We start from the raw sequence: 18,927 nt of genomic DNA, 5'->3' as shown, positions 1-18,927 counted from the left end.
TCCCCCTCTTAAAAACCCTTTTTAAAAAAATTCTCCTTAGTTTTTTACCTTATTAATATCAGGAATTTTAAAAATAGCTCAGGGACAGATTTCCAGTTCTTCAGCATGCACAATCCAGCCCAGATTAACAAAGGAGCTCAGCACCCATACAGGGATAGGCACATAAGTAAAGTCCTCAGCACCCAACCTGCCCCATATGTTTAGGTGCCTAAATAAGAATTGAGCTCTTTTGTAAATTTCAGTTATAAGGTCTGATCTTCCATGGTATTATTTTTTTCCTAGGTGATCTTTGGGAGGTCTCAGGGATGTGTACTGTGAGCAGGAATGACTTAAAGGGGCAGTTTATTAACAAAGAATTCCTTTCTGCAGAATGTTAGTTAGGTATCAGAGTCAAACAGGTGCTGACAAAGACAAGAGTTTTCACAGTCTGTCTAAAAAAATCCCTACCAGTTTAATTGCTCATCTCTTGTGATGTCACTGTTTCACTAGATCTCCAGTCACCATAGAGTCTTCCAGGCTAGATAGGACCTGAATTAGGGAGGTAGGACTGAAACGGACCTCCCAGGTCAACAGGTCCCGTCCCCTATTTTCACAGGCAACCCTGGCAGATAATCCTCTTCATACACGTATTAAGCACCGTCTTAAAACTAGCTAGGGTGTTTGCTCCCACTGCATCACCTGACAACTCCAGACTGTAAAGATGTTAGGACAGGGATTAGCTTTTGCTTTGTAGCTAGGCAGCGCCCTGCACAATGGGGCTGCAGTTCTGCCTGGGCCTATGGGTGCTACCTCATACCAATAATAGTAATAATGATGATGATGATGATGATGATTTTTTTTTTAATGTAAAAAACAAGCAGAAAACATTTCTTTTTTTTCTTTTAAAGCTTTTCTGGCCTCATCCATCATAAAGGGGCAGGAGCCCATTTTTCCCCCTTGCAGGTCACCCTAAAGGAAGGGTGCCTCTGTTAATGGCGGGGACATCTCTGTGTGCTAATGGAGGAGGCGTTTAATTAACGGGCATCGCTTCATTTGAAGGGGGTACTCTGGCAAAAGCCTGAGGGACTCTCAACAGGGATTGCTTTGTCATTGGGGCTCGCAGGTAGTGGGGAGGGCTCCATATGTGTGACTGTTAATTGGGGAGTGGTGTGAGACGTGCATCTCTCTTCCTGTCCCCCCAGGAAACATGGGAGCCAGAGGGAACCAGGCATTGGGGTTCGAGGGATGAAAATGATGTGCCCCTTTTCAGCCAAGTGACACTCACCACGTCCACGTATGCACACTTGCTCAGACACACACTTACACACACACTTATGTGCTTGTGCGTGCACATGCACACGCACACACAGAGTCAGGGATGGAGTGGAGGGCAGCAGGTAGCTGACAGAAGCATTCAGCTGAACACTCCGAGCATCTATTAATTATTTCCATGTAGGGTAACATGGTGGACCAAAGACTTAGCTGGTGTCAGTTGCAGTAGCTTCCCTGATTTCAACCCCCTTCAACTTTTAACACACTTCCCCCATGCCTGCCCCCAAGCAAAAAATATATGGGGCAAAAATCAGCTTTGCTCTAAGTGCAACCGACTGGGGAGGGTATATCACAGATGCGCAGCCGTGCCCACTCCACAGAGTTTGTTATAGCCCCAGCTAGGGATGCTGATCCTTTTTGGTCCCCAGTTCTATCCCTGGTGCCTGTGCCCAAGGTGGGAGCCATCACATAAGCAGATGTCGACGCCACTGGCATCAGAGGGAACAAGACAGTGTCTTTAAACCTCACCCCTCACCTCCCGCAACGCTCCTCACCGCCGTCTGATTTGGAATGGAATTGTTTGGATTTTGGTTTTGTTGGTTTTAATTTAAGTAATAAAAGATGAGCTACGTTGGACCCTCGCGAACGTGACTTTGTTAAAAGATCCAGCGTCTCTGGCGGGTGGGAAAGAGCGAGCTAGAGAAGACCGTGTCTGAAATGAGCTTCTAGGATTCATTAGCCAATAATCAGGCGGGCCCCGTTGTGTGGGGAGCTGTACAAACACATTGGGAGGGCCAGAGTCGGTCCTGGAGACAAGGCAGACAAAAAGAAGCGTTGGGGAAGAAAGGCAGTATTGTCATTTCAATTTAACGGGTGGGGATCTGAGGCCCAGAGGCTCAAACGCATGTAAGCACCCAAGTCTCATGGGTACACAAGGAGTCTGTAGTAGAGGTGGGAGTTGAACCTATTTCTCCTGACTCCCACTCCAGTGCTTTATCCATATCTTTGAGGCTAGGGAGGGTGCGCTAGGATGGTGTATCTCACGAAGCTGGGAGGGGGTGGGGCGCATCTGTGGGATGGGTCACCAGACATTGAAAATCTCAATGCAATCTAGGAGAGAGAAGGTGGGTGAGATAATCTCTTTTACTGGACCAACTTCTGTCCGTGAGAGAGACGCGCTTTCGAGTTCCACTGAGCTGCAAAATGCAACAGAAAGCAAAGAAAACCTCACTCTCCTATTCCCCTGCCCTGAAAGGTCACGTGTCCTCTGCCTCTCAGACACACAGCGGCGTCACTGGCACATTTTTCACAGTCAAGATAAGGGATGTTTGTGAAGAGGTTTTTTTAGTTTGACTAAAGGTGCTGCCCTGCTGAGAAGCTTCACTTCAGGGCAGCCAAGCAGGACTTGGCGGACCTGGCCTCCATTCCCAGCTCTGCCACTGATCGTGGGCCATCCCTTCATGATAGTGCTTAGCTCTCATCCAGTGCTTGGCACCTCAAATCCCAAAGTTCTTAGTGCCGATGCCATTTTACAGATGGGGAAACCGAGGCAGGGGGATGGACATGACTTGCAAGTTCACCCAGCGGGCCATTGGTGGAAGTAAGAATAGAACCCAGGTTTCCTGAGGCTCAGTGCAGTGCACTAGCCAGTAGACCATACTGCCTCTATTTTCCCCATCTCTAACATGGGGCTAATATTTTCCTCCCTCACAAAGGGCTGTGAAATGCATGAGACGCTCAGATAGTACAGCAACAAGGTCCACGTAGGCACCTAGATAGATCCCCCAGGCCACCCGTCCTCTCCTTTGCAGGCTAGCAATATTTCAGCACAGTCTGTGTGCTCCCTAACAGCCCTGTAGCACAGGCTGCACATGAGAAACAAGATTACGTCTCCAACCACTGTCGCCAATGGCACATGTCTTTGAGATGCGTTCCTTCCCGGCTTGATACACCTGAGATCATTCACTGACTCATCGATTTTAAGGGCAGAAGGATTCATTAAGTCCTCTCATCTGACCTCCTAACACCAGCCAGAGAATTTCTCTCACTTCCTCCTGTACTGAGCCATTAACGTGACTCTGACTAAGGACCTTCCAGAAAGACATCCAGGCAGGAACCCCACCCCCAGCCCCACAGGGCACAAGGCAGGTAAATAAACAAACCAAACAAATGAAATATTTTCCTCCCCCAACCCCTGAATCACCAAGAGGAAAAGTCACCCTCTGCAAGATGGAAAGTAAGGAATAGGGAGACGATAGAATCATGATAGAATCATAGAATATCAGGGTTGGAAGACACCCCAGGAGGTCATCTAGTCTCAGCCCCTGCTCAAAGCAGGACCAACCCCAACTAAATCATCCCAGCCAGGGCTTTGTCAAGGCAGGCCTTAAAAACCTCTATGGATGGAATGAGAGCAAAAGGGAGGTGAGAAAGCGGGAGGAGGCCGAGGACAGCGAGAGACCTGCCCACCCATGAGATATTAACGGCTCTGAATTTGCCCAGCAGCTCCCTGGTAGTGCAGGAAGCTGGGGTGTCTGTCTGGCACCAGGCAGCCAAGAACCCGGCTAAAGCCAAAGCGGTGAAGCCCAAGGTGGCCAAAGCGAAGCCGACGAAACCCAAAACAGTGACGGTTAAGAGGGCCGTGTCTAAGAAGAAGTGAAATGATAGGAGATACTTACCAGTTCCTGTGGAGCCCAGCTGCGGGCCTGATTAGGCACCACACAGTACTTAAATTGTTAGATGCCCTGCTGCCCAGCATCTGGGTCTGAGTCGGGGGGAAGGGTAAGTGCTGGGGTAACACCAGCGCCTAATGGGGCTGGGCTCCTACATCCACAGGGAGCTGAAATTTGCATGAGCTCAAAGCAAATCTAGGCAAGACCTTTGGAGCTAGGTCAGAGCTGCTAGGGGTGTATAGATATTGGGATTCTGGGGTCCCCAACGCCCTCAGCTAGTCGTCTTCTGACTTTAGTAACCCCTGAAGCCCGCAGCCAAGCTCAGGGCCCCATTGTGCCAGGTGCTGCACAGACACAGAGTGAGACAGTCCCCACCCTAAAGAACTCACAATCTGAACAGACAAGGAGTGGGAAGGGAAACTTGAGTCGTGAGGCGGGGACGTGACTTGGCCAAGGTCACCCAGCAGGTCAGTAGCAGAGCCAGAAATACGACCCACTTGTCCAGGGCCAACCACTACTCTACCCACTAGCCCATAGTGCCCCCTAGCTTGTGGGGCTGCTCTGTATACCATAGATCTTGCCACACGCTAGAGTGCTCTGTATTCCACTCCAGCCCCAGCTGTCTCACACTATCTCATCCACCTTGTGGGTGCCAAACTGCCTTTTCGTGCCTCAGTTTCCCCTCCCACCCCTTGTCTATTCAGACTGTGAGCTTTTAGGGGCAGGGACTGTCTCTCGCTCTGTGTCCATGCAGCACCTGGCACAATGGGCTGCTGACATAAAATGGGTGTCAAACCCTGATGGGACGAGCCGGGCACCTCAGGCCCAGTGGAGTGCACAACTGACGGACCTGGAAAATAAGGCAGGGAGCATCTCAAGGGCAGAGGCCCTTCCGCCTCCCCTGTGCTAGGGTCTTCCTGTGTCATTGCTGGGTCTCCCCCCATGCCAAGCGCTGCCTGCTGGTGAACTTGAGGTGGAGTAGAGCCGGCTCCAGAGGTCAGCAAGAGGCCAAGAGGGCGTGGTGGTGGGGCAGGCAAAGGGAGAGAATTGCTCCTCACCCTCCCCAGGACTGCAGTAACCATCACAAAGCCCCCGAGTTGTTGTTAGGGAAATCATCACCAGCGAAGCTCCCAGCCCCCACGGAACAAAAGGGCTTCTGTGCAGCCCAGAAGAGCACAATGGGGCTTTGTAGGGAGACGGGCTCCCGTCGGCAGGGACAGCGATTACCGCCAACACTGCGGCCACACCAGACAGCCCTGACGTTAACTCCTTGGCTTGCGAGACGCTGGCCGGACCGATCCCAAGGATCCCCAAGGAATGGGACTCGAGAGCCCTCGCTGAGTCGTCCCCTGTCCTGACGGAGCGCTGCTGCCCTGGGTCCTGACTCCACATTGCAATGCTAGGGGAAACTCAACCCTCATGTAACAGCACCGCCTGCTAGGAGAGGTTGGGACTGGAGTAGCCGGGAGTTCCCCTTACAGTCAGAGCTCCTACCCCACTGCCTACAGCACCTCCTGCTGGGAGAGGCCAGAACTGGAGTAGCCAGGAGTTCCCCTCACTGCCAGTTCTCCTGCCCCATTCTCTAGAGCACTCCCTGCTAGGAGAAGCTGGGGCTGTTGTAAACCCCCAGCTAAAACTGCTTTTGCGGGAGGTGAAAGGTGGTTTCTGTGGTTGTGTTTCGCACTGTTGCACTAGCCCTCGTGCATCTCCTCTTGCGGGCAGCAGAGCACTAGTATAGACCAGAGGCTGGTGTTGCTACTGCCGTCATGTCTGACAGCGGGCCTGGGCACATGGTGGTGAAATGTAAGTGTGCCGTTGCGTATGTCCATATGTACATGTGTGTGTGCATGCATAGCCATTTGTATGTGTGTGCATTTGTATACATTCATGTGTGTGAGCATGTGCGTGCATTTGTGTATGAACACATATTTGTGTGTGAGAGGGTGTTCATTTGCATATGTGCATGTGTGTGCATTTGTACATTTGCATGTGCGTGTGTTTGTGTGTCTGTGCACATTTGTGTGTGTACATGTCAATGTGTGTACCTGTGAGTGTGCGTGTGTCTGCACATGTGTGTGCATAGAGATATGTATGTTGCCTTCCACGGGACCACTTATGTGCTGAAGTGCTTGGCTGGATCGGGCCGCGAGTGCACCGGGGGCGGCATCAAGGAGAGATTTCCTCCGAAACTACTGCCGGGTCCCCTGAGCACCACAGTGACTGGAGCATCCACAACTAACACCTGAACACCTCAGCCAGTAAGTCTGCCTCTGGGGAGACCTCCCCCATCCCTGCTCTGGGGAGCCATCCCCCACTGTCCTCTCCACTACTGCTCTGGGGGGGACCTCCCCCACTGTCCTCTCCCCCACTGCTCTGGGGAGCCCTCCCCCACTGTCCTCTCCACCACTGCTCGGGGGGACCTCCCCCAATGTCCCCTCTGCCCCTGCTCTGGGGAGACTTTCCCCACCCTGCCCTCCACCCCTGCTCTGGGGGGACCTCCCCCAACCTACCTCTCCACCTCTGCCCTGGGGAGATTTCCCTCATCCTACCCCCCCGCCCCAGCTCTGGGGAGACCTCCTCCACCCTACACCTCACCCCAGCTTTGGGGGGACTTCCCCCACCCCTCCACCTCTGCTCTGGGGAGACCTCCCCAACCCTACTCCTCTCCCCGTGCTCTGGGGGGATCTCGCTAACCCTCCCCTCCACTCCTGCTCTGGGGAGACCTCCCCCACCCCCCACTAGGTCTGGGGAGACCTCCAACCCTACCCTTCTCCTCCTGCTCTGGGGAGGACCTCCCTCCACTCCTGCTCAGAGGAGACCTCCGCCACCCTACCCTCACCCCTTCCTGCGGGGGAAGACCCTCCCCCCTACCCCTCCACCTCTGCCCTGGGGAGACCTCCCCAAACTTGCCCCCAACCCTGCTCTGGGGGGGCCTGCCCCACCCTACGCCTGCCCCTGCTCTCTCCCAAAGCAGCAGGAGACACAAACAACCTTGAGATTCCTTCCAGCACTGACAATGCAGTCGCCTGCACCCAGCAAAGCTCTGGGCCCTGACTGCCCTAGAGCCCGGGATCTACTGGGCTCACTTCCCCACAGCCTCCTTGCTGTAGGGTCTGACGCCTGGAAGTTGCCCAGCTACGTCGCCAACGGTCTCTCCTACTCCTCCGCGAAAGAAAGTCCCAGAGTGGGGCATCTGGCGGGGGTGCGGGAGGAGGAAGGAACTGCCCCCCACCCAGGAAAGGCTCCCACGGAGTTAATCTTTCCAGCCTGGGGCACGCAAAGGCCCTTGGTGGACCACACACAGTCAGGCGCACAGTAGCTGCACAGCTGGGTAAGCACATCTGCTCTCCTTCTGGCCGACGCCGACCCACGCGCCCGGCGTGGCCCCAAAGCCCAGAGTCTCTGTGGTGCCCGAGCCCCTCCCCATCTTACTCTCCCTTCCCTGAGGAGGAGGGTGCGGGGCGTCAACTTCCAGCAGCCTCATCCTGCAGTTTGCATGAGGGGACGAGTTTCCAAGGTGTGTGTGTGGGGCAGGGGGCTGCATCTTGCAATGAACTTCCATGATCTTCAGGTGAGCTGTGACTGGAAAACACTGCCCCTTGGCTGGCAGGGGCCATGGGCTAGATTAGCCAGCCCTCCCCCCCGACACACCTTCCAGGGCTTACCCAGCAGGAAGCAGGCTGGCTGGTGCCCGAGTGATCTGGAGTGATCTGAAGCAGGGGTGGGGTTTGGCCCCAGCAGTGGAGTTGCAGAGGAATTTCCTCCATTGCCTTGTGGCAGGCCAGGAACTGGAGCAGGAGCCAGTGAAGCCCTGCTGGATCATGGGCATGCAAGGATTGTGGGTGTGGGTGTGCGCAGATGCACAGGGTGTGTGTGCACGTGTGTCAATGCATGTGCCTGCCTATGTTTGTGCATAGACGTGTGTCAACTCCACTGGGACACCTCCCACCCCAGGGGTCACCAAAGCAGTCGCAGAGCCTTGTTCCCTTCTTCCAGCTTGCCTGGTGCTCTGTCCTGGCCCAACCAAATAGGACTGATTTTCTGTAGCACCCCCATTATGATGACTACTCTGAGTTTTGCTCTGGTGTCACTGTCCAACCGCATCTGAGATCAGGGTCCCGCTGTGCCAGGAGCTGCACAGACAGCCCCGGCTCCAGAGAGCTCACAGTCTGAACAGACAAAGGGTGGGAGGGGAAACTGAGGCACAGCACGGGGCAGCAACTTGCTCAAGGTCACCCAGACTAAGAATGGAACCCCGGTGTCCTACGTCCCAGTCCTGGGCTCCGCCCACTTCACCATACTGCCTCTCCTCCCCCACATCACCTTAAATGCTTTCCAGACAGAGCAGAAGGGGTGCTTCTGGCCCTGAAGAGCTACCAGGCAAAGAACTCCACACTGTGATCACACACGAGGGGGCGAGGAGTCCCGCTCTCACTCCCTCCCCAGTCCAGCTCTTGTAGCTCAAAGTGCTCACGGGTTCGGGGCCTCTTGGCCATGCCTGAAAAGGGTTAATAGGCCATCAGGATTGTCCCTAGCCTAGCTGAGAGCAGGTGCAGAGTGCCTTCCAGCGGGGAGGAAATTACACCTAATCCCTTGGCAGGCTGAGCTGCTAATTCCCGCCCCCCCACGCCCCTTCCCTAAACACCCCCACACCTCTCCCCTCCAGGAAACCCACTGGCCTCCCCTGGAGCACTCCCCCTGAGCCGACAGAGGACTAGAGCTGCACGCAGAAGAGGCTCTGGGGTTCCCTTAGCCTCCCCCCACCCAGTAGCCTGGGGCCTCCGGAGCTGAGCGGGTGGCACTGGGTGATTGCATGGCTCTGGGGGTGCCAGGCGTAGCCAGCTTTTCCCAGCACCTTGGGCTCCAGCCAGGCCTTTCATCTCTGGGAGTCTCAGTTTGGGGCTTTTTTGGTTTGTGAAAGATAATAAAAAAGGCCTCCCATCCCTTGGCATCCCTCTGCCAGGACAAACAGAGGGGAGGGAGCTCAGAGCCACTGCCTCGGACATGTGCAGATGGTTACCATGCCGGCAGAGGGGGTCCCAGCTATCTGTTCCCCAGGAGATGCACTAGGAGAGAAAGCGACATCAGCCAGAGTCAGCATGAATTAAAGAGACAGGGGAGGAGGGTGGGGAAGGAGAAAGGGGGTGTATTTTGTGAATTTCCCCACCCAGCAGTGCCCAGAGAATGTCCACTGGGCAGGGATCCTGGAGCATGAGCTTCTCCCATCTAGGTCCTTGGCTGTGTGTTTCCTGACAGCAGTGCCCATCCGGGGACCCCAGTGCTGTGAGCTTCCCCTCAGCAGTACCTGAGGCTGAAACCCCACATAGGTTATGAATTATGACAGTATGGATGGGCAGAGGCTGGATGTGCAGCAGTCTTTGCTTGATGCAGTGTGACCTAGTGGCTAGTGCTGGGGACTCAGGAGACCTGAGTTCTATTCCCCATTCTGCTGCTGGGCGACTTTGGGCAAGTGACAGTTGTGCTCTGTGCCTCAGTTTCCCCACTCACTCTCTGTCTATTTAGCTCTGTGCCTGTGCAGTGCCTGACCCTGATCTCGGTTGGGCCCTCTAGGTGCTCCTGCATTCAGAGAGTGACCTTGTCTTCCCTGCAAAGCGGCTGCACATTGTAGCTCAGTTGTTGCTGTTAACACAACCCCCATGGTGCTAGTCACAGGAGCTGGCCCGCACAAGCAGGTGTGTAGGCTAGTGGCCCTCATCAGGGGCTAACATGACCTCTAGGAAGTGTGCATGCAGGGTAGGCCACAACACCACAATGGAGGTCTGCTGTCCCTTTGCACAATTCCCCTGCCACCCCGGCCATCTCCAAACACACACACACACTCTATAAGGATCGGACTCAGGCCAAAGAAACCTGGGATCAGGCTCACGACTGGAGCTCGAGCTGGTAAGCCGAGGTGAGCCAGTTTTTTCCAGAAGCCAGCGAACTCCAGTGATGCTGGGCTCTACATTCAGGTCTCCGGAGCCTGTTAAATTTTCTGAGCACGGCCGCCCGTTTCTTGGGGACGGTGCCGAGTGCTTTCAGGGAGGTCGCAGCCGCCATCAGCTTCGGTGCGTTTCATGGTCCTGACACAAACCACAGATGGGCCTGAACAGCCGCCGGGATGTGGTGGGGTGGGAGAGGGGGAGGTCCCTACAAAGTCCAAGCGGCTTCCTGTGAAGTGGTTTTCCCTTGTGGGTCAAGGCGGGGAGCTGCTCCGGTTGGTCTCTGGATGAGGCAGGCCGGGTGGCTGGAATTCCTCTGCTCTCAATGGGGACTGTGTGTGTGTGTTGGGGGGGAGTGGGGACAGGCAGGCTGGGCAGGGGGAGCTGTTTGCAATAGCCATGGGGGCTTTGGAAGGCTGAGATCCTCCCTATCCACCCTGCTGCCCTGCTGCCCACCCTTGGGAAACTGCTGAGGGGGCAAGGGAACAGTGAGTCTCTCCCTGAGAAGGCCCTTTGCAGGGGCAGAGGCAGCAGAAGGGTTGCGAGGGGGAGCAGCCCCAGGATGACCACTTGATGCATGCTTTCCAGGAGAGGTTGATTTTGGTGGGATGGTCCCAGGACCCATCAGCCTGACTAGCAGGATGCACTTGGGGCTAGGAACGACCTCCAGACCCGGCTGTGTCACAGCGCAAGGGTGTCATGTGATATTGACCCAGCAGCGTGATGCTGTGACACCGCAGCCAAGATGCCACGGTTGAGATGTCGCAATGTTGTGAAACAACAGTAACAAATCCCTCGTCGCCAGGACTCTGTGTGGCCAATTTGCTGCCTTCTGCACCCACTCCAGCTTCACTGCAGGGTTAGCTCTCTGATTCCCCTGCTCTCAAAGCTCGAGCCCCTTCCTTCCTGAGCTAGAGAAGAATCTCCATCAAACTGTTGGCAGTATGGGGGCTGTGACACACAGATGAGCTGTGTTTGTTCCATCCAGTAGAGGGCAATGACATGCACGTCCACATACACAAGAAGTGGACTGCTAGTGCAGGGGACTTACGGTGCGTGGGGTTCTCTGTGGCTGGCCATTGAGCCAGCTCTGCTCTGCCAACCTAGCTCCTGGCCTTAGGGTCTGAGCAGGGGCATGACAAAAGCACACAGTGCTCCGACATAAGACACTTCCACCCCCACCCCAAAATGGGCTGCACCTCCTCTGAGACACAGATCAGAATCTGGCCCTCACGGTCCAGCTCACATTCGCATGCTCTCAGGCCAGATCCAGAGTTGCGGATGCCAAAACAAACGGGCTGTCGGGCAGGGCATTAACCCCAGAACCCTTGGTACAGGAGGCCTCTCTGCTAGGGGCAGAGCAGGTCCCACCAGCTCTATGCCCCAGTGCAGTCCCAGCATGGGACACCTTGGCCACATGCCATGAGCAGCATGAGGATGGGCTGAAGGAGGAGGGGGTGGGGGGTATTACCCAGGGACTCTCAACCAGCCCCATAGGAAACAGTGGGGAAGCACAAGACTGGGTAGCCCTGAGGGTCACACTGGACCCCTGAGCCTGGAATCAGGGAGGAACCAGCCTAGAACTGCTGGCTGGATTGGACTCTCTCTCATGCAGAGGGCTGCCCATTGCAAATGCTGTGATGTCCAGGCCTCACCCTCCTTCCCGGTACCGTGTCTGCACTGAGCATGCCATAGGACAGACAGCTGCAGGGGCAGCTGTGTTACCTAGCCACCCCTTCCATCGCAGCTGCCTTGGGACAGTGACCACAGTGCTGATCTTGGGGACGGAGGTCAGAGGAGGCAAGGTGTGAGCACCACCTGCAGGCAGCACCAGAATATGTTTCCTGAGCGAATTTGGCTCTGGAGAATGGTGCCTGCTTATTCTATCCAGAACAGGCAGATCCTACTGGGGGTGCATGGACAGGGCAAGTTCTGGATTGCCCCATGGTGCCCTGGAAGGGGCCCTCTGGGAATGCAGGAGAGGGGGCTGCAGCCCCTGTGACAATGGCTTATGTGATGCAGATATCACAAGCCAGGGAGTGATGCACAAAGCTGCTGCACGTGGCCATTTATAGCATCAATACAAGCCTGCCCCCTAGTGATTGGCATGGGTAGTTGCACTGGGAATGCTGCTGGGGAGAGGAAGGTGGAGCGTACAGGGCAAGACCTGACCCACCACGGTCAATCAATCTCGCCTAGCACTTTTCATCCATCCCAGGCCCTTACACAGAGCCCATCACCGTAGTATCTGGGCACCTCACAATCTTTAATGTAATTGTCCTCCCAACACCCTTGCGAGGCAGGGCAGAGCTATTATCTTCACTAGGGAACTGAGGTATGTAGGAACTAAGGCCTGGATCCTCAGCGGTATTTGGGCTCCAAACTTCTGTTGAAATCAATGGGCGTTTGATCGCAATGGAAATCTAACACTAGGGCCGCCCAGGGAGGGGGGGCAAGTGGGGCAATTTGCCCCAGACCCCGGGCCCCGCAGGGGGCCCTTCAGTCGCTTCGGCTCTTCGGCAGCATTTCGGCGGTGGGGGTCCTTCAGTGCTGCTGAAGACGCAGAGCGACTGAAGGGCCCCCGGCTGCCGAAATGCTGCTGAAGAGCTGGACCGCCGCGAGGTGAGTACAAGCGCCGCTGCTCCCCAGCTTTGCCCCAGGCCCCCTGTTTAACACACACACATGCTCCACACATAAAGACTGTGGAGGAGCAGGGATGCGAACCCAGCGCTTCTAAGTCCTAGGCTAGTGCCCCAACCACTGGTCAATAAGGATGTTAACCCTGGTAGTCTGGCTAAATCCCTGTTCAAATAATATCCTGCTTCCCTAATCTTTCCCCTGCAGCTGAATTCCAATTCCACCTGCAGGCGGTGAGGAATTCTCTGCCTGTCCTAAACTATTGTGTGCTGCATGCTGATAAACAGCTGTTATGGGTTTATCTCAGAAGCATCCACGTCTCAGTGGCAGGCAAAACAACCCATGTGTGCTATTTGTAGATTAGTTGGTAAGCACTGAGTGGTGGTAGGGGTCTGGGAACCATAGATATAGGCAGAGCTGATAACATGCCCTAGAGCTAAGGTTACCTAAATCGTTTCCATTATAAGCCCCTGTCTTCAGGTATAACTTTGCCAGACTTAAACAATTTGGGCTGAATTATCCCTTGGTTGCTCTCCATCTCAGGCTGAATTTTCTGTTTCTGGGAGACTTTCAGCAAAAAATGGTCCATCTGAGAATGAAATTAAGGAAAATAATAGGCTGTTTTCCCAATGTTAAGCAATTTTTCCTACTGTTTCTTTGAAGAGCATTAGCACCATCATAGTTCGAAGCAGGATGTTGAAATTTGGGAGGAGTATAGTCCTGGAGTCACAGAGGTGCCTTTAGTTGTCCACAAGAAAATACTGCCAGAGTTGGCTGAGTTGTAATCTTCTGAAAATCACCATTTGCCCATTCTCAGTAGAGCTTGCTCCGAAAAATCTCTGAACACTGAGCAGGCTCCCAGGCACAGAGCTAGAGCATCATATGCTGCTGCTGCTGCTGCTTCTCCTTTGACCTAGGGAAGTAGATTGTGAGTTCTAGTCTCAGCTTTTTCAATTTACTGATCCTAACAATTGCCTCCAAGGTTGCTGGGTTGGGACCCAGCTAGCCATTTAACAGACAGTCCTCATATGTTGCCCTCGAGAGATGATTTGTATTTATTTTCTTTCTTTGCCGAGCCCAAGCCGATCACTGGGGTTACCAAAGCCAATGCTGTAGCGTCACATGCTGTGGATTGGCCCAGGCCAATGGCCCACTGAACTCAATGGAAAGACTCCAGCTGACTTCACTGGCTCCAAGTGGTACAGTGAAGAGATGACATTAGTGTGGCAGAAACCCAAGGGGAATGCTTGGGTCCTTGGGGGGAAACTTCCCAATCTGGGGGCTCTTTTGGTACGAGCAGATCTTTATCACCCCATAAGGCTGACCTGGGGACCCCTTGGCAGAGGGAAGTGGGCACCTCAGCGTTGCCTGTTTCTCTTCCCTACATGCAGTTCCAAGCAGGATTTCGCCTGCGGGTCTGTGTCCAAGGTGGGGGGAAGCCGTCAGGGCTGAGCCAGGCCTGTGGTGGTTCTGATGTCTTCCAGCAAGAGGCGCCGTCCAAATCGCCGGCTCCTATCAAACCATCTTCTCTGTGTAATGGATCAGGAATGCGGGCCCCCTCCCTCAGCCCCCTCCGCCAGAGCGTTTATTTAATATCCTGAAAAAATTAAAATAACTTCTGTGGCCACTAACTCCCCCCCACCCCGCCCCCAAAGATAAATAGAATAAAAGCGAGCTGAAAATGGGAGGGAAAGAAAATAGAACCCCCAAGAGGGGCTGGGATCCTTCCAAACCCGAGAGGCTGGGATTCAGGAGGGAATGCATGCGAGCATGAAGGAGACACACAGAAGGACACACATGCACAGAATGACACTCACACACACACAGTCCCTCTTTGAGGCAGACACAGGCGCACCGACAGACGGAGCTAGGCAGCAGGATATACGCACAGAAAGACAGACAGAGGGACACACAGAAAGATACAGACAGACACAAATGGCAACGATGGATGCACACACACACAGAGGCAGATGGATTTGCATATACAGAGATATGGACACACTCATAGAAAGACACACACAGGAACATACCTGTGCATACATATAGACAGGTACAGGCACACACAGACAGACATAGCAGGACACCCAGCTAGATGGACACGCACATCAGACAGACAGACACACATGTCTTACAGCCCCATGGAAGGAATATGCCAGTTGGGGGAGAAATGAAACAAATCTGCTGAAAAAAGAAAAGCTGGGGGAAGTCGTGTGTGCGTGTGAGAAAGAGAGATAGAGAGCATAGAGCCATGTAGGTGTGTGTCTCGCAGGGGCTGGTGTGTGTATGCGCGGGTGTGGAAGGGAATAGGAGGCATGCATGTATGGGAGGATACATGGGGATTTGATGGGTGTGTGTTTACGAGGGGATGTGGGGCTTGGTGGGAGGTGGTTGTATAGAAAGGTGTCTGTCTGTGTGTGGCTTTGTGTGAACAATCCTTCTAGCCAGCTGCCTACAAGCTCCTCCATTATCCCCTTACCCCCCTCAACAGCTGGATGCACCCACACACTCCTGTAATCCTCCCCCCATCAAATACACCCGCCCCATGTGCAGATCACTCTGCACACACATACAATGCCACACACCCACCAACACAGCTGTCTCCCTCATGCACCATCAGGCTCCCTCATAGCACTGCTGGGCTCCCAGTTAGACAAGCCCTTGGGTTGTTAACATGCAAAAAGCCTGGTTACTGGGGTGTCATGGCTGCAGGCGCTCAGCAGCAGCCGGTGCCTTGCAAGGAGGAGAGATTTCTTGCCACATGTGGGCAAACTAGGAAGTGCCCAGCTAAGGTGACACGTCCCACCCAGCACAGCCTTAACTCTGACTCCATCACAGTGGACCTGGGAATAGCTTGGTCTTAAGGAAACCTGCCATTTAACCTCTGCCCACCTCAGTGTCAAGGCAGGACTTCCAGCTACCCCACCCCCGTGGTCTGCACAGCACTTGCTGCTGGTTGGTTGGCAGAGATCCCAGTGGACTATCTATGCTAGGGATTTGTAAGACCCTCCATTACCATAGTGACTCAGTGCACCACAGCCTTAGTGTATTTCTTTTCACAACTCCCCTGTGAGGCAGGCTGGTGCTATTATTCCCATTGTACAGATGGGGAAACTGAGGCACCCAGTGGCTAAGTGACTTTCCCAAGACCACACAAGAAGTCTGTGGCAGAGCAGGGACTTGACCCTCGTGCTCCCACATCTGAAGCTAGTGCCTGGAACTGCTAGAGCATGTCAAGGAGAGGTAGGGTGCCACGATCACCCAAACAGCTGGGTTCAAATGGGGCAGACTGAAGGTACTTGGCTAATGTCCCCTTAACACGGATGTGCTTCTGCTTTTCCAGCATTTGAGTTTGGCCAATTAAACGCATGGTCTAGAAGGGCAACCATTAAGAGAGAGAATGCAATGCTTTGGGGCAAGGACTGACTCTTTGCTCTATGCCTGTATAGAAGCTCTGCAGCCTCGCCCTGGCCATAACACTGCCTCTTCCCTGATTTCACAGCATTTGAGAATTTGGGGAATTATGGCCAGAATTTCCAAAACTGTACAGGCAACTGGCTTTGCCGAGGGGCTCTGAAAATCTCAGCCTAAGGGCCTCTGCTCCAGACAGGTATGAAGAGCACAGGACAGAGCTGAGAGTGAGACCCAACAGCCCTGGCTGCCCCATGTGGGGGGTGTTTGCATGCTCATGGCCTGGCCCTGATGTCGTTTTCTAAAAGTGGGTGGTAAGGGAGAAATGACTGAGGGGCACCTGGGGGAGTGAATAACTGGGAGCCATGGGGGGAGTGTCCTGGGAGCCCCCCTCAGAGCCCCCCTCAGAGCCCCCCAGCTATCAGCTCCCCCCTACTCCTGCCCTGCACGCCATCTGTTTGGGGGGCCAGAGGAGGAGGGGAGCTAGAGAGAGATGGAGCAGGGGATGGAGGGGGGACAGGGGGAAATGGAGGGGGAGAGGGGAAATGGAAGGGATGAAGGGGGACAGGGGGAAATGGAGGGGGACAGGGGGAAATGGAGGGGATGAAGGGGGACAGGGGGAAATGGAGAGGGAGAGGGGAAATGGAGGGGATGAAGGGGGACAGGGNTACTACTCACCGCTGGGGCGCCTCCTTGTGGCTTAGCTGGGGATTAGCTCTCGGCCAGTCTGACACCTCCCCTCCTCCTCTCACCCTGTAGAGAGTCTGTCTGTGTGTGTGTCTCTCTCTCTTTCCCTGGCCTCAGTTGCCCTGTCTTTATAACTACGCCCTCTGTCCAGATCTGTAAAATCCTCCCCCTTGCGGGGTAACGGCCCCACTGAAGAACCACTGCCACTCTGTGCCATTTTCTCAGTGCCAAACACCCTAGCTCTGCCCCTTCTGAGGCCCCACCCCTGCTCGCTTCATTCCCCCCTCCCTCCGTCGCTCACTCTCCCCCACCCTCACTCACTTTCACCGGGCTGGGGCAGGGGGTGGGGGTAATAGAGGGGATGGAGGGGAAGAGGGATGGAAGATGAGGCAGGAAGGCCACAGAGCTGCTTAGGGGCGGGCTAGGGGCCAGACACCGAGCTGGGGCAGGGAGCTGGAGGCTCAGGCCGAAATGCGGTCGCGGCCCCTTTAATTGCCCGGCCGCTGCTCTCCCGCTCCTAGCCGGGCCCAGTGAGCTGCCGGGCGGCGCCTGTAGGGGGCGAGCGCGGCCCGAGCGGCGTGTCCCGAGCGGGCTTCCGTCGGGCTCCGAACCGGGCCCGGGAAAAGCAGGGGCTGGTGCCTGGTAACGCAGGAGGGGCCGGCGCGGGGGCCGCGGCCTCCCCCGGGGTCTGGGTGGAGGAGGAATGGGGGTGACTGGGGCGCCCTGCTCCAGCGCGGCCTCCCCCACCCCAGGGCCGGCGGGGGGCTCCGGGGGCACGTGTCCCTCTGCTGGGGCCCGGCGGGGGTGGGATCCGGGGTGAAAGGGGCCCCTGGGGGCACGTGTTCCCCAGACTTTGGCTCTGGGCCCTGTGCGGGGGGGCCCTGGGGACGGGCTCCCCTGGGCCTGCGGTGGGACGGGGACCCTGGGGCACGGCGGGGGGGAGGGGCGTGAATGGGACCCCGGCCGAGGGGCCGCACGTCCCGTCTCTGACCCGGCCCTGCCCTCTCCCCAGGACCCGCAGCAGGATGTGCTCCCTGGCGCTGTTCCCGCCCCCGCCTGCCCCCGGAGATGTCACCTTGTACGAGTTTAACAACGCGCTGGTCTCCGGCCACATCTACGAGAAGCTCCCGCTCGCTGTCCAAGACCAGGCGAGTGCTTCCCTCCCGGAGGGGCCAGCTGGGGTCTCCGCCTTTCCCAGGGCCGCCTCAAGCACATGTTCCACCAGCTGCTTCTTGGAGACTCTGTCCCTCTGGGGTGGGCCTGCTCTCCCCAGGGGCAGGTGAGCCAGAAGGAGATCAGTGGACTGAACCCATCTGCTGCTCCAGACCTATGAAGGGCCTGGCCTCTTTCACCAGGAGAGCTTGTCGCTGCTTTCTGGTGGAGCAGGACTTTAACCCGGCAGAGCTTTGGAGCGCCCTGGACGAGTGGGGGTTTCAGTAGATTGGAACAGCAGGGAGCACTCGCCACACTAGCCAAGAGAAGGGGAGCAGCCTGGGGAAGTGCTTCTTATTCAAGCTGTGGAGGGATGGGGCTTGCCCCTCTGCTTGTATTTGTGCTTTCTTCCAGGTCCCCCTTACTTTAACCCCTGAGCAGGAGACATTGTTGCCCTGAAGGATTTTAATGCACGGAAGAGGGAACTGCCAATCTTAAACCCTCAGAACCAGTGGTCCCCAACCTTTTTGTCTGGCGGGCGTCAGACGAAGGACTGTGGCAGTGGTCGAGCATCCGCCAAAATGCCGCTGAAATTCAGTGGCGACGCCTCTTGATGACACCGCTTGTCAGCGGCGAGAGGCATTGCTCCCGAAATGCCGCCAAAATTCAGCAGCATTTCGGTGGGTGCTCGACCGCCGGCCAGGACGCAGGCGTATTTAGATGCCCCCACGGGCGCCATGGCAACCGCGGGCACTGTGTTGGGGACTCCTGCTCAGAACCATATTGTGTCACTATTTCCTTGTACTCCCCCATCCATCTTTTTGTGTCCACCTTTGTCTCTTTCCTTATACTTAGATTTAAAGCTTTTTGGGACAGGGACTGTCTCTTTGTTCTGTGTTCACAAGTTATCTATCAGAGCAGGGTCCTTGTCCCTAAGTGCGGGTTCTCAACTGGCTTTCTTCATTCTTGACGATGGAGACTTTGGCTTCTGGCAGTTTCCATCTAGCAACCAATTCACAAATGGTGGTGGGGGGCACCCACCAAAACTTCAAAACCTTTTTAAATTAATCAACATTTTGACAATATGTAGCAGCCGCTTTGCCTGCTGGCCCAGTTTCTTTCTGTTTCCTTTCCTGTGTGACCTTCTCCTTTTCAGTATCAGAGGGGTAGCCGTGTTA

General features: G+C 55.3%; 2 protein-coding genes across 3 annotated transcripts in view; one reads left to right on the top strand and one right to left on the bottom strand.

The window, feature by feature from the left end:
• PRR13 (proline rich 13) overlaps positions 1–18,927 on the bottom strand; it is a 328,718-nt gene that overhangs the window by 160,590 nt on the left and 149,201 nt on the right. The window lies entirely within an intron of this gene.
• Positions 17,163–18,927, top strand: part of AAAS (aladin WD repeat nucleoporin) — a 23,641-nt gene continuing 21,876 nt past the window's right edge. For both annotated transcript variants that reach the window (XM_032786762.1, XM_075061182.1), the window contains exons 1-2: positions 17,163–17,239; positions 17,610–17,745. In XM_032786762.1, coding sequence (XP_032642653.1) covers positions 17,623–17,745 — 123 coding nt within the window. In that variant the 5' untranslated portion in view covers positions 17,163–17,239; positions 17,610–17,622. The remainder of the gene's footprint in view (positions 17,240–17,609; positions 17,746–18,927) is intronic.

The sequence above is a fragment of the Chelonoidis abingdonii genome, chromosome 26 (genome assembly GCF_003597395.2).
Source record: "Chelonoidis abingdonii isolate Lonesome George chromosome 26, CheloAbing_2.0, whole genome shotgun sequence".
Lineage (NCBI taxonomy): Eukaryota > Metazoa > Chordata > Testudines > Testudinidae > Chelonoidis > Chelonoidis abingdonii.
The sequence above is the reverse complement of the archived record's forward strand: the minus strand, read 5'-3'. Positions and strand labels throughout refer to the sequence as shown.